The sequence below is a fragment of the Python bivittatus genome, unplaced genomic scaffold (genome assembly GCF_059951505.1).
Source record: "Python bivittatus isolate LINGU-HERP-01145 unplaced genomic scaffold, Pbiv_v1 ctg000360_np1212, whole genome shotgun sequence".
NCBI lineage: Eukaryota > Metazoa > Chordata > Lepidosauria > Squamata > Pythonidae > Python > Python bivittatus.
The window spans coordinates 134,306-149,263 of record NW_028277069.1 but is presented as its reverse complement, the minus strand read 5'-3'; the positions used below and the strand labels follow the sequence as shown (position 1 = coordinate 149,263).

At 38.4% G+C, this 14,958-nt stretch overlaps 1 protein-coding gene across 1 annotated transcript; it reads left to right on the top strand.

Moving 5' to 3' along the window:
* Positions 1-8,166: 8,166 nt before the first annotated feature.
* Positions 8,167-14,868, top strand: LOC148215365 (vomeronasal type-2 receptor 26-like). Its single transcript, XM_088143626.1, has 6 exons — positions 8,167-8,363; positions 9,061-9,235; positions 9,737-10,588; positions 11,236-11,463; positions 11,943-12,069; positions 13,970-14,868. The coding sequence occupies exons 1-6, from the start codon at positions 8,167-8,169 to the stop codon at positions 14,866-14,868; spliced, it is 2,478 nt and encodes an 825-aa protein (XP_087999752.1).
* Positions 14,869-14,958: the final 90 nt, after the last annotated feature.

Genomic DNA, 14,958 nt, shown 5'->3' with positions numbered 1-14,958 from the left:
TGAAATTGATGGAGTTTCTATACATTTTACTTATAACTGTCCTTAAAAACTAAGGTTTCATGCTGGGTCATAACCACTCACTCATAAATAGAAAATCATTCTAATTTCACCGTAACCTATTATCAGTTTTTAATAATACTGAAAATTTAGTGAAATGAAATTAAATGTATTTGTGATGGAATGGAATTATGAAGACCAGACTCAGGGAGGAAACATGCTGTTTCGTCTCCTGAGGGCAAGGAAGAGATAAGAGGATGAGGCTGGCACCTCCCTGAGGAATTCACTCTGTTTTGACTGGCTGACTTTGGAAACTGAGTTTCAGTCTGGGAAAATTCTTGCTAGAGGTTGTAGCTAATAAACATTGCTGAACTGAATCTGCATGGTCTCCTGGAGTTCCTTGGGCGAGGCCTGACAGTATTCTTCCATTTGCCTCATTCTTTCTTAGAAGGGTATGCTGGCCAATGACCATAATAAAGATTTGGTTTAATATTCAAAGTGTGGCATTTGGCATGGAAAAGTGGAAAAAGACGATCTAAGCAGGTATAGGGTTTTATCTGTTTCTGTTCAGAAGAACAAGCCTGAAAGCTCAAAAGAATGGAAGGAGCTCCAGGTTGCTGGAAGTGATGAAAGATTGAGTCGGAAAATGGCTGCCATTCCTATGCCAGCCAGGGAGCATGTGCACCCAGGGATGCAAGATGAGGGGAAAGGAGAAACTCACACAGATGCAATATTTCACTTCTTTGAAGAGAGGAAAATGCAGATTCTTCTTCTGGACACTGCTGGTAAAGGGACTGTTAAGTCACACCAATGCAAGGCCAGCTCCGTGCCTGGAATCATTTGTTGTTTTAGGCTTCAGGAATAAGAATGACATGGACAAGAAGGTAGATATTGCCATGGGTAAATCTTTCTTTTTTATTTTTCTTCTTTTAAGCTGAGTTTCTCTTCCTTGAAGCTCATCTCTCTCTGTAATCATTGCAATAGGCAACCGTGGATGCATTTTTATGTAAATGCTTATGTTTCTTTGGATACATGAGACCTTTTAAGGAGGCATATAATAAATCATGAAACCTGAATAGAATCTAATTAAAATCCAATGAATTGCATTCAGGCCCTGATATATTACGACTGGTATTAAACTATGATAACCATAATTCCCTTCCCACTGAGGAAGGGGAAAAATATTTGTTGTACCTATTCATCTTTCTGTTGTCATTGGGAAGTGTAATGTTTCAAATAGATTTACCTATCCTGCTCAACCTGTGTGGGAAAATCTGCATGTAAGTTTCAGTTATGTTTTTTTTGTTTTAGCCAATAAATGATGGACCCAGGTTGAAATTCACAATCGACTGTGAGAACTCTCTGCATAACTTTGGGAGGCCCCTAGCTCATAATTTAAGCTAAGTCAAAGAGTAGTTTCTGTGGGAAGAAAATGAAAGTCAGATTATTATATATGCCTGATTTATCATCTGCAAATGCATGAGATAGCAACCTGGCAATTTCTCTTAGAAATGGGTTTTGATTAAATATATTTTTTTAAAAAACAGATTAACATGCAGCAACCTGCCTTAGACTTGATAAACAAGATATTGATGTGGTGCATAGATTTTTTTACTTTTTAGGGTCAGCGATCAATTGTAGAGGAACCAGCACTCAAGAAATATGATGCAGGTGATCATTTGGTAGGGTAGCAATGAAAGTTTCAGAGAAGATATTCAAATGTCCTCATGTGACAATGTTGTACATGAAGACAAGGATTCATTGGAGGAGCACACAACTGATTGAAAGAGAGCCATGAAAATTCTGATAGTCACATCCAGTAACCACACTATTTCTTATCTTTGAGTATTTGTTCAGTATTTCCTTTTCTGAGTTGTGTCTTTGGGGTTCCCTGCTCAGGAAACCTCTTCCAAATTCAGTGAGACTTTGGTTTTGTTTCTGATAATCCAAGAAATTTACAGCCCATTGTATTTATTTATTTGTTTTTTTGTTTATTTATTGATCATTATACACAGTTTTGTATTTTTGGATGTTGAGGCCCTAAATTGTATATCTTCCTAATATCAAACATTCTTTTCTAAATTAATAGAAATACATATTATTATCATAGCTTTCATTACTTATGTATACATATTATAAAGAATATTAATACACTTTTTGAAACTAATGATGATTCATCCGGAAAACAATGATAGAGAATAAGACTATTTGATTAAACTGATAAATTGATAATGTATCTATTTGGCATAAACATGAATGTTTTATCAAAGCTGTTTATTTCAAACACTTTTCTTTAATTTGCCATTAATTTACAGGTTTGGCCACATAAAGTTGAGATTATCAGATTGAGTTCAAAACTGCTTTGAATAGGAAAAAAAAAAACATGCTATATTTATATCTAAATGAAGGACAGGGTATTCCAAATTTGAAATCATATTTTCAGGCATTTCAACTTAAACACAACTTGTCTTTAATAATGGAAGAGCCAAAATAGACACTGGCTAAAATGATGTTGCTATAGATTGCATGCCTGTAAGTAAACTAGTATTTTTACAGAAAAAATTTACAATCTTTAAAGCAGATAATTAATGGATATTTTTTAAGATTTGGAGGAAATATAGAATAAATCCCCTCTTATTCTTTTACTTGCTCTTCCTATATTTTTTTCAAAGCAGAATTATTGTATATGTACACACACACGCACACACACATTATATTCTATCATATAAAGTTGAGCTTGAACTGAAATTAGGAAATGAATTAAATTAATAGTCAAGACAAGATGTATTGTCGAAGGCTTTCACGGCCGGCATACGATGGCTGGTGTGGGTCTTCCGGGCTGTATGGCCGTGGTCTTGAAGTCTTGTTTCCTAACGTTTCGCCAGCACCTGTGACCGGCATCTGCAGAGTGCAGGAGCACAGACAGGAGCAGTTCTCTCTGTGCCCAGGGTGAAGTGACCCTTCTGTGGGTATTTATAGAGATCTGGGGGTGTGGGGGTGTGGGTGGGGTTGGGTTACTGAGTGGCTGCTTGTTTTGGAGTCAGCATCTGTGTGTATTTTCCTGGGGATTAGGCAGGGTTTTTTCTTCTACTGAATTGTTAACGAGGGGCTGCTGGGGGTGATTAGCAAGTTCATTGTGTGAACTATTCACATGTCCTGGTGGTTGAGCTGAGTTCGTTGACCTTTTGCAGGCTGTATTTTTCAGGATTGGTAGCCAGGTTTTGTTGATTTTTAGACTCTCCTCTTTTTTATTGAAACTGTGCTGGTGTTTGTGAATCTCAATGGCTTCCCGGTATAGCCTGGTATAGTGGCTGTTGGTGTTGTCCAGTATCTCTGTGTTTTCAAATAGGATTTTGTGTCCAGTGTGCTTGAGAGCATGTTCAGCTACTGCAGATTTTTCTGGTTGCTGTAGTCTGCAGTGTCTTTCGTGTTCTTTTATCCTGGTATGGATGCTGCGTTTTGTGGTCCCGATGTATACTTGTCCGCAACTGCATGGTATGCGGTATACTCCTGCAGCGGTGAGGGGATCCCTTTTGTCTTTTGCTGATTTTAGCACTTCTTGTACTTTTCTGGTGGGTCTGAAGATTGTTTAGGAAATTGTGTTTCCTAATCCCCAGGAAAATACACACAGATGCTGACTCCAAAACAAGCAGCCACTCAGTAACCCAACCCCACCCACACCCCCACACCCCCAGATCTCTATAAATACCCACAGAAGGGTCACTTCACCCTGGGCACAGAGAGAACTGCTCCTGTCTGTGCTCCTGCACTCTGAAGATGCCAGTCCCAGGTGCTGGCGAAACGTTAGGAAACAAGACTTCAAGACCACGGCCATACAGCCCGGAAGACCCACACCAGCAGTCAAGACAAGAGCTCGCTTACAGAATTCAAGCACGTTTTACAAACATACATACACAAACACAGAGAGACAAAAAGAATATTCTGTTCTTAAAAAGGGGATGCGGTGGCGCAGTGGCTTAATGACGCTGAAAGTTGCCGGCCAGGAATGGTTGATACTTCAGCAGTTCAAGTCCAGCCTTTGCGTTAGCAGGGTGAGCTCCTGTTTCCTCCTCAGTTCCTGTCAACCCAACAGTTTGAAAACTCATGTGAGTAGATAAATGGGTACTCTTACACCGGTGGGAGGAAAAATGCTGGCGGCGCCTTGCAAAAGGAGACGGGATCAGTTGCTGGTAACGCGGAAGCCGTGCTTGCCTGAAAAAGGCGTGAAGCAACGGAAACCCCGCCTCCTGCACTCACCAGCTGGGCTCTGCTCTAGGAAGGAAGCAATGGCAAACCATTTCCGAAACACCTTGCCTTGAAAACTGCAAAGGACTCGTCCAAGCAGTCACTGCAGAGTCGGTAACGACTGAGTGCAGATAAAAAAAAAAAATCTTAAAAAAATCTATTAATTATAAATGCAATCAAAACTGAGAGTTCTTTAAGAAGTTATGTTAATTAGTTTTTGAGAGAGAAATATCAGAAGAGAAATGTATGTAAGTATAAAAATAATGCTTTCCTATGGTTCTTTCTCAAAAATGTTGAAGGAAATGCAAAGATTTTACATAGTTGAAAATTATCCCAGTCAAAATGTCATATATCTGGTGAACAGAACTACAAATAAATATTGGAGGGATTTTCAGAGCAAAGCAACATTTTTTAACATATAATGTAATAGGATATATTAAATTAAATTAAAGCAAAACAATTTTGGGGAAATGGCATTTCATTAGTAACTAATCAAAGAATACCACGCTTCCCATTATTTTCTAATATAAAATTAAAGCATGAAAACTAAGACATGGCTATTATTATTATCATTATTATTACTATTATTATTATTATTATTATTCCTAATTAGCAACAGCAAAATATTGGAAACATTTAGATGATTGGTATAACAAGTAGGTATAAGAAAGAATAGTTGACTACTTTTATGAAAAAATGTGCGTGCATATATTTTGTTAACATATGCATTGTATTAATAAAAATTAACATATCTACAATAAGCTATATCATTGCAAATATAGATAAATTGTTTTCCTTTCTTTATTTACCAATAAACTATATTATTAATGTAGTGTAAAATGTTTCTTTTGCAACATGCCAAAAATGCACTGATTTCCACATAGTCCAAATGCTGGCCTGGAGGAGAACATTTCCCCACCCATCTCCGCATCCTGGATCCAGGCTTTGTAGCCAGGAATGCAAGAGAAGCAAGGATGGTTTTGTCTGTCTCTCTCTCTATGTGTGTGTGTGTGTGTGTGTGTGTGTGTGTGTGCGTGTATACATATATATACTTCCTGAATGTAATCTGAGATAGTCCTGAATATTGCAGTAACAGATGTGCAATGTCCTTTTTAAAGCATGGTTCCACTGGTTGTTGGTTCTTTAAAATTTTTAGCCTTCTCAGAGTGGCTTGAAACAGATCTTTCTAAGATATCCTCAAGAGAAGGAAAATAAGTTATTTTGAAACATGCCACTGCCTGGAATTGGATCAAAGGAAGAGCTGACACAGACATACACACAGCCAAATGAGGGATTTTAGTTAAACTGAGGGATTTTTTTAAACAAAAGAGGGATTTTATTCTGGATGCTATGATACCTACACTATACCTCTAATACCTCTAATGAAATAGTGTGATCCAATATTAAATACAAGTGAAAATATTATTTACAAAACCAGCATGTGTTTCTATGTATGTACAGAAGAGTCTAAAAATATAATGTACAACATCAAGCCTTAACCTGGTTAATTTTCTTCCCCCTCAAAACTCTTTCCCCCCTTTCTGCTTGTACTTTATGATGGCTCCTTCTATCTCATTCTGGTCATAGGGAAGTGTAATGATTTTAATCATTTAATCTTTCCTGCTGCATCAAAGTGAAAAGGTCCATGTCTCCTTGAGATTGCCTGCTCCAAATAGAATCTGCCCACCCAAGAAATTCCTGGAGAGAGAGAAAGAGCACTTTCTGAAGGTCCCCACCTCTTGTCAGCTGCAAGGAGAAGAGACCTGTGGGTGATCATGGACTGCTCATGAGCTCTCCATCCAACCTACCTAAATGTACTGCTTCTTCAGGAAGCAAAAGAAGGCAGGCGTATTGTATAGGCCTGATTTCTTATCTGTGGTCTTCATGACAGAGTTCTGGCCATTTTCCATCCATAAATGGAAATCTACATAATTGAAATATTGTAGAAATCGTGAATGATTCTCACATTTGGATGCCTTCTGAATCCAGAAGTAAATTGGTCTGATACAGAATATTTGAGACATGGAGGGGGTTCAGGTGGGATTGATCTTTTATGCAGGTGTGTTGTGGATCAGGAACTGTGAATGCAGAAGGGGATGAGATGGTGTGTCTGCAAAGATTTTTGAAAATCTCCATAGCAAGAAAAGCTCAGAGCAGGCCATCATGTGTTAGAAAAGGCAAGTGTGCTTCTGTGACTGCCTGCTCTACCTTCTAATCTCACTAAATATACTGAAGGACGCTCCAGTGTGGACTATACTGGTTTGATTAGACTTAGATTTGGACTTAGCTTAGACATAAAAATGCTCAAAATTGATGTTCAGGAAGTTGTGTACGTCTGTGGCTTGATAGTATTGGATTTTTCTGTGATTTTTTGATCAAGCATGAAAAGCACAAGAGATTTTACATAAGCTGTAATTCCAACTGCTGAATGTAGCCCCCGACACCAGAACTTTTTTTTTTTTGGTAGCCTATTCTTAACATTTTAATGATCTGACTGATTGATTGGTTGATGTGCCATCAAGTGGTTTTTGACTCAGTAACCACATAGGTAGATTGTTCTCCATGATGATGTATCCCTAACCTCTTCTTTCAAGTCTCCTAATCGTGCATTCATTGACGCTGTAACTGAATTCATCCATCTTGCTGCTGGATTTCCTCTTTTTCTCTTTCCTTCCACCTTTCTCAGCATTAGAGCTTTTCCAGAGAGCTGGGGTGTTACATAATGTGTCCAAAGTAGAATAATTTGAGCCTGGACTTTTGTGCTTCGAGGAAGACTCTGCACTGATTTCTTTAATGATCCAACAATTTGTTTTCTTGGCTGTCCGCAATATCCTCAGGAGTCTTTGACAACACCAAAGTTCAAAGCCATCAATACCCTTCGTCTCCTGCTTCTTTGAAGTCCACCATTCATTTCCATAGAGTGAGTGTCACAGGGAATACCATGCTTTGCACAATTTTGATCTTTATACATAGAGACACCTCACGTCATTTGAATATCTTTTCCAAGGCCTTTGTGGCTGATTTATGAAGTGTTAATCTGTGACATCTTTTTTGACTGCTTGCTGCTTTAGTGTTGAGGATTGATCCTAAAAGACAGAAGGCATCCGTTTCAATTCATTTCTATGACCACCCAAGGAAACCTACTAATTTTGCCTTTCACTGGAGGATATCTGAAAATTCCTTAAATGATGCTCATAGGAACCAAAAATAAAAGGAAGTTAGTCAGATGCCAGGGGGGGGGGGGGGGGAGAGAGAGAGAGAGAGAGATTGATTTTTAAAAGTCTTGGAGCAGCACTTTTCCCTGGGGGGAAAAAACCTCCCCCTTTCCTTATTATAAAATTCACATACAAGATAAACATAAAACAATGTTTTACTTTGCCTTTTTATCCATGTCTCCTCTAGTGCCCTTAACAGGGGTTTCTTCTTTTTCCCTCTGGGGGTCAAAGACTTTTTAATTCAACTTTCTCTTTTAGGTAGTTTCTGAAGGATTCTCAAACCAAGACCTGCTAATCTGAACCAGACAGTGCAACTTTCACCATTTCCCAAGAAAATTCACAGAGAAATAGAATTCCCTGATCCATTGATCAAATTAAACATTGGTCCTGATTTCAAGAATTACAGCAATTTTGTCATATCAACCTTCCCAATTACACTTTTTCAGGTATTTTCAAAACCGGTTAAGCATCAGTCACTTATTCTGTCACCCAAAATAGAGAAAGATGTTGATCAGATATATCAAGAAAAATTGCCAGGTTGCCAGTGGGTCAATGATAATTATGTTATCATTATGTTCCTCCTAATAATTAGGAGGAATGCTGACTCTCTGAGGTTCATTTCTACAAGTTCTCTCCCTCCTGTCTGGTCTGCCAGAACTTCTCTTTGAGTGATAGACCCAGACCTTTTCTCCATAAGCAGAGAGTCATGATGCGGCTCCTCCTTGTGTTCTTGGTGAACAAAAGAGTTAGTCTTAGCTGTCCTACGAGTGACACCTTCCCTGTCCCACATGAGTGGTACCAGCCTGGTGACCTCATCATTGGTGGGATGATGTCTCACATTATCTACTACTTCTATGAAATTAAATTTAAGGAGCATACTTCCCTAAAACCTTATGACTTACCACAGTAAGGATTGTTTTCCTTCCCATGCATTTTCTAATATTAGCCTCATCCCTCAAAGTTGCTTATATGAGTAACAGCTCTTCAAGCATATAATCTAAGAATTTTTTTTTTCCTGAATGTATCTGGTAGTGAGAGATTTTTTTTTCACATTATATTAGTCTTTCTCATGAAATATATGAAACTTTGGTCCAATAAGTCTTTTGAAGAACATTGAGTGAACTTAAGGTAATTAAAAAAAGTTCTGCATTATCACTTGTGACAAAGGATACCTAATGTAAATGAGTGATATTTGCTGAATTTCTTTGTATTTTATTTTCAACTAAATTGATAGAAAATACATGTGTTAGCTGGAAAAAAAGTTACTATTTCTATCTGTCCCAATACATATTTTTTGCAATTCATGGAAATACTGTGTAAAAAGTATAATTGAACTCTGTGCAAATTCTCTAGTATGTTAGAAAAGCTATCATCTTTATACGTCCATCAGAGACAGAAAAGTTGGTGATTCATATAGAAAAGATGCCACATTACAAGAATTGTAAAATGTTTTCCCCCCCCCCAATGGCTGTATTTAACCAATTGGCAGGGTAATAACCAAATTCTATCAGCACGTCCTTGCCTTGGCCTTTGCTGTGAAGGAGATCAATGAGGACTCCCAGATTCTGCCTAACATCACTCTTGGGTTCCATGTCTATGACAGTTACCACAATCCAAGGATGACCTATCGCACCACTCTGAACCTGCTCTTCAAATCCAAGGAATTTGTCCCTAACTACAAATGTGGCAGCCAGAAAAATCTCATGGCCATCATTGGAGCACTTGCATCTGATACTTCATCCTATATGGCAGAAAGTATAAATGTCTACAAGATTCTTGTAGAATTGGGGCTATTTGGTCCTTTTGGAGACCTCTATAATAATTGCAGTAAAGGAGGACATGCCTGAATGTTTATACTTCTCCAGAATCTCATGGAGATGGTCGTTCATGGGTAGGTTTTTTATTATATTTGCCATAGAGAAGAGAGGAAGTTCATCCATTATGTCTAGCTCTGAAGAATTCTTTCCTTAGGCTAGGAAGAGTTCAGATGCTCAGACAGTTAGCAGGTTTCCAGGAGTTCATGGTGATGAGCATTCTTGAACTCTATTTTAGGAAGCTAATTCTGGTTTGTCATCCAGTTACATTCCACAGGTGAGAAAATATTTTTCCTTGGGGTTTTAGTTCCTTATATTGTTCATCAACACTGCCATAATGTAACTTGAATTGGAGAAAATTTCAGTGCAGGGACACCTTCGTTCAGTTTCCATCCAGCAGTCATTTTTCCATATTTTTTCCCTTCATCCTCAGGAATAATAATTCTTTTTTTTTCTTTTGTTTAGTTGACCTATGGCTCTTTCTCCCAAGAAGAATTTCGGATGACAAAGTTCTCGTCACTTTACTGCATGGTCCCAAATGAGGACCATCAGTACATTGGAGTTATCCGACTTCTTCTCCATTTTGGGTGGACATGGATTGGAGTCTTTGCTTTTGATAAAAATAAGGGAGAACATTTCTTGCAGAAACTGCAGATGTTGCTTTCCCAAAATGGCATCTGTGTAGCTTTCAAACAAAAAATTCCACAGCTAGCCCATTGGGAAGAGTGGTCAAGATTGCTTAATGTACTCTCCATTATTTCTAATAAATTGATAGATCAGAAAACTAATGCTTTTGTTCTCTATGGAGAATCATTCACAATTGTGTGGATCAGAACTATACTGTTTCTATATAATCCTGAAAATAAAGAGAGTGCATCATTTGGAAAGGTTTGGATCCTGATGAATCCAATTGATTTCATACTGACAGGAACCCAAAGGGGTTGGGATCTCCAGTTGTTCCATGGGGCTCTTTCCTTTTCGGTTCATTCAAGAGAAGTTCAAGGGTTCAAAGAATTTCTTCAAGCCATCAAACCTTCAACTCACAAAGATGGATTTCTTCAAGATGTTTGGGAACAATTGTTTGACTGTTCATTTCCAAGTGCAGAGTCACCCTCAATGACCAGTGAAACTTGCAGTGGAGAAGAGAATTTGGAGAATCTGCCAGGGCCTCTCTTTGAGTTGAAGATGACTGGCCAAAGCTACAGTATTTACAATGCTGTGTATGCAGTGGCACATTCTTTGCAAGAGATAATGAGATCAAGATCCAAACAGAGAGAAATTCCAATGTTTGAATTTCGAGATCTCCAGCCTTGGCAGGTAGTCTCCCCTTGTCATGCCTACCTTTGTTTCAATGAATAATCATTTTCATCCCCATCTTAACGGGATTTGTTTGCCCTGGCCTATGGTCACAGATCAATATTGATACTGAGGCAACAAAGTGAGTAGTGTAAGAGGTCATTCTTTTTTTTAGGAAAAAAAAGGATGAAAATAAACTATGCTTTTGCAAATTTCAGTCTGGTCAATGGGATTTATGAATCACCCTTGGTTCCATAAACAACCATTTCATCTTCGTTTAAAATTCTCCTGTCTTGTAAGTTCCTCCAGACTGTTTCCAAGAAGAATTTCCTGGCGTTGTGTCAGGTGGCAGTCTTTCTTTGCTTTGTCCCTAATGTGCTTTTTTGAATTTTGGGCATTTTTATACTTTTTGTAAACTTCCAGGAGAATTGCTAAGCCTGGTGCTTGAAGGTACTTGTAATGATTATTTAATAAAATAAAAGTGAGTTGCATATCTCAATTCTTGATAGATCTTTCTGAGTTGACATTTTCTTCCTCCATATTTCAAGCCAAGAATTGTTCTTTGGTCTCTTGCAAAGTAGGAGTAAAAGAAAGGAAAACATTAATACTTTGATCTTGAATACATTGTTTACTTTTTGACTCCCTGTTTCTCACACTCCTTTAAGTAGCTCCACAAGTTTCTTCAAGGGATTTCTTTTAACAACTCAGCTGGAGAAGGAGTCTTCTTTAAAGACAAAAGAGAAGGTCAAGGTGGCTTTGACATCCTCAACATGATCACTTTTCCAAACAGATCCTTTCAGAGAGTTAAAGTTGGAAAGTTGGATTCCCGTGCTCCAAAAGGGAAAGAATTATTCATTGATGAAAGGTTGATTAGATGGCACTCAGCTTTTAACCAGGTATGGATCCACCGAAGGGACTATCTCTTGATCTATTAGGATCCCATGGAGATGGCTTTGTTAAAATGTATTGAACTTGGGCTCTTTAGAAATCTAGTTTCTGTTTTTGAAAGAGGAAAAAAATGCCATATTCTTTTCAAATATTGTGGACGATTAAACAGTTACCACATGGACAAAATGACATTACAATGTAATAGCAAGATGTTTATATTTGGGTTGCAATTCCATTTGAAATCACAGGCATCACCTCATTTCCATAACACTGTCATAATGCACAATTATTTAATCACCCTGCCCTTCTTCAACAAGGCCCTTTTGCACATCCTTGTAATTTCAACATGTTTTAAAGGTATCCTATCAATCCAACCAGATGAAATTCATAACTCTTTGGGAAATCAAGAATTCTTTCCTTCCAGAAAGGAGAATTAGAAACTGTATTAAAATTTTCCTTTTGCAAAATCTTTCATTTTTATCAACAGGTCCTTCCACGTTCTCTGTGCAATGACCATTGTTCCCCTGGATACTGGAAGAGAAGTGTTGAAGGAAAACAATTCTGTTGCTATGACTGTCTTCCATGCCCAGAAGGGAAGATTTCAAATCAAAATGGTAGGTTAGACATTCCACCAATTTTTCATTCTAGAAACTTAAGCAAATTGTGACACACTACTTTAGGATGCAGCTATGGCAAACCTAGATAGCATATTAAAAAGCAGAGACGTCACCTTGGCGACAAAGATCCGCATAATCAAAGCTATGGTTTTTCCAGTAGTAATGTATGGCTGTGAGAGCTGGACCATAAAGAAGGCTGAGCGCCGAAGAATTGATGCCTTTGAACTGTGGTGCTGGAGAAGACTCTTAGGAGTCCCCTGGACTGCTAGGAGGTCAAACCAGTCAATCCTAAAGGAAATCAACCCTGATTGCTCATTGGAAGGATTGATAATGAAGCTCAAGCTCAGATACTTTGGTCACCTAATGCGAAGAGAGGACTCTTTGGAAAAGACCCTGATGCTGGGAAAGATTGAAGGCAAAAGGAGAAGAGGACGGCAGAGGATGAGATGGTTAGATAGCATCACTGAAGCAATGAGCATGAAACTGAGCAAACTGAGGGAGGCAGTGAAGGACAGGAAGGACAGGAGCGACATGGTTCATGGGGTCACAGAGAGTCGGACATGACTTAACGACTGAACAACAACAAACTTTAGGATGCAGATAATTAGTACTTGTACTAGTTTTTCAGGATGATTATTCATTTCTATACCTGCGGAAAACAATGTGTTGTTCATGAATCAAGGTTTGCCCATAACATTCCTAAGGCATTGTTTCCTATAGAGGTCCAATATATAAATCCAAAGAACCATAGAACTTAGATGATCACACGATCCATATCTATTTTTCACATGTTGAATCTCATTTGCATTTGGTGTTCTTTTCCCTCAGATAGTTCCCTCAGTAAACAAAAAATTATGAAATTTTGTAAACTCAGGACATATTAAGCATTTTTTAAAAACGCTTAATATGGTTTAAATTAAATATTGGTGTCTCCTACCTTATGACATCATCTTCATAACTTGTGATGAAAACCTACTTATAAGTCCAGCTAAGCAATATCTGACCTAGTAAATATTTGAATGGAGATCAGGGGCCACCTACACTTTTCAGAGCAGACCTGGAGTTAAAGAAAACATCTGCTGGAAAAAGACAAGGGCAAAGTACTTTCTTCTTGGGGGGGTGGGGGGGACGACTACATGAACATATCATTTGTGCCTATGGGCATTGCCTTAACTCAAAAACTTCATTTTCTTTTTTTCTTTTTCTTTTTGGCCCAGATTAAAGTATGATTTGAGGTCCACTAACCTTTTTAAATGACAGGATAGAAATAAGGAGAATCAAAATTAAAATTAAACTTGTAGTTAAAGTTTAAATAAGCAATGATAGTTTTTACAAGTGACAGTGTAAAGCTGAAGAAACAAGCTTCTGATTGGGTCAGTTTATTTTAGATGCGAGTGAATGCACATATTTATTTTCGACTAAAACTGTCATTTTCTTGGCCTTATCCTGCATAAAATTGAACGTAAGTGAAAGCAATGAAGCTTCAGCAGAAAAGGGAAGATTTGTCATTGGATTAGATATTCTACTACCAAAGGGACATAATGTAGTCTCATGGTCAGTACTTCTGCTTCTCTTACTAATCTCTTATCTCCATCATCACAGTTTTCTTCTCCATGTTTTGGAAAAATGGGACAAGTCCCAATTTGTCTATATTGTAATAAATTTGGAAACTGCAAGAAAGGACTGTATTTCAAACAATAATTACCCTTCCCATTCTACTTTCTCTTGTTCCAATCCTAAATGAGACCATTCGGAAAAACTGCATTTTCGTATCAACTTTCAAAAAATGGTAACCAGTCAAAAGAACTCAAAATGAATAACATTGGCACCCTTTCAGAAAGTGATTTTCCAAAACATGGAATGCCTAGATGACAAACTCCTTTACTTTTTTTTCCAGATATGGATGATTGTTTTGAATGTTCAGAAGAACTTTATCCAAATAAAGAAAAGAAAGGATGTATCCTAAGATCTGTAGTCTTTCTAACTTTTGGAGAAACACTGGGAATTGGTTTAGCCTCAACTGCTCTTTGTTTCTTCTTCATGACATCTTGGGTACTTGGAATTTTTATTAAGCACAGGAACACTCCTATTGTTAAAGCCAACAACCGCGCCCTCACCTACACCCTCCTTGTCTCTCTTCTGCTCTGTTTCCTCTCCTCTTTCTTCTTCCTCAGCCAACCTGGACAAGTCACCTGCCTTCTCCGACAATCCACTTTTGGCATCACCTTCTCAGTGGCCATTTCTAGTGTCCTGGCCAAAACCATCACTGTGGTGGTCGCTTTCATGGCCACGAAACCAGGATCTCCAATGAGGAAATGGGTGGGGAAAAGATTGGCCTTTTCTACTGTCCTTTCCTGCTCTCTCGTCCAAGTATGTATTTGTGCTCTTTGGTTGTCAACAGCTCCCCCATTCCCTGAGTTAGACATGCACTCAGAAGCCAAAGAAATGATTTTGCAATGCAACGAGGGGTCAGCCTCCTTCTTGTACTGCGTCTTGGGCTACATGGGGATCTTGGCCCTCGCCAGCTTCATTGTGGCCTTTCTTGCCCGTAAATTACCTGACAGCTTTAATGAAGCCAAGTTCATCACCTTCAGCATGCTGGCCTTCTGCAGTGTGTGGGTCTCCTTTTTTCCAGCCTATCTGAGCACTAGAGGAAAAGCCATGGTAGCCGTGGAGGTCTTCTCCATCCTGTCCTCCAGCGCTGCATTAGTGGGATGCATATTTTTGCCAAAATGCTTCATCATTGTTTTCAGGCCTGAGCTAAACCACAGGGAGCAACTCACAAAGAGGAATTAGTATCTCATGTGACCTTTCTCGCTCTGAGAAATTGTGATAAAAAAGAATAGAAAGACTGTTTGCCCTCTACAGGAAACATATAAATGTTGA

Bases quoted from the DNA above. Each gene is read 5' to 3' on its own strand.
- LOC148215365 (XM_088143626.1), top strand. From the start codon at position 8,167: ATGCGGCTCCTCCTTGTGTTCTTGGTGAACAAAAGAGTTAGTCTTAGC. The intron at 9,236-9,736 runs GTAGAATTGGGG...TCTTTTGTTTAG, and splicing joins TAAATGTCTACAAGATTCTT to TTGACCTATGGCTCTTTCTC. The intron at 10,589-11,235 runs GTAGTCTCCCCT...TCCTTTAAGTAG, and splicing joins GAGATCTCCAGCCTTGGCAG to CTCCACAAGTTTCTTCAAGG.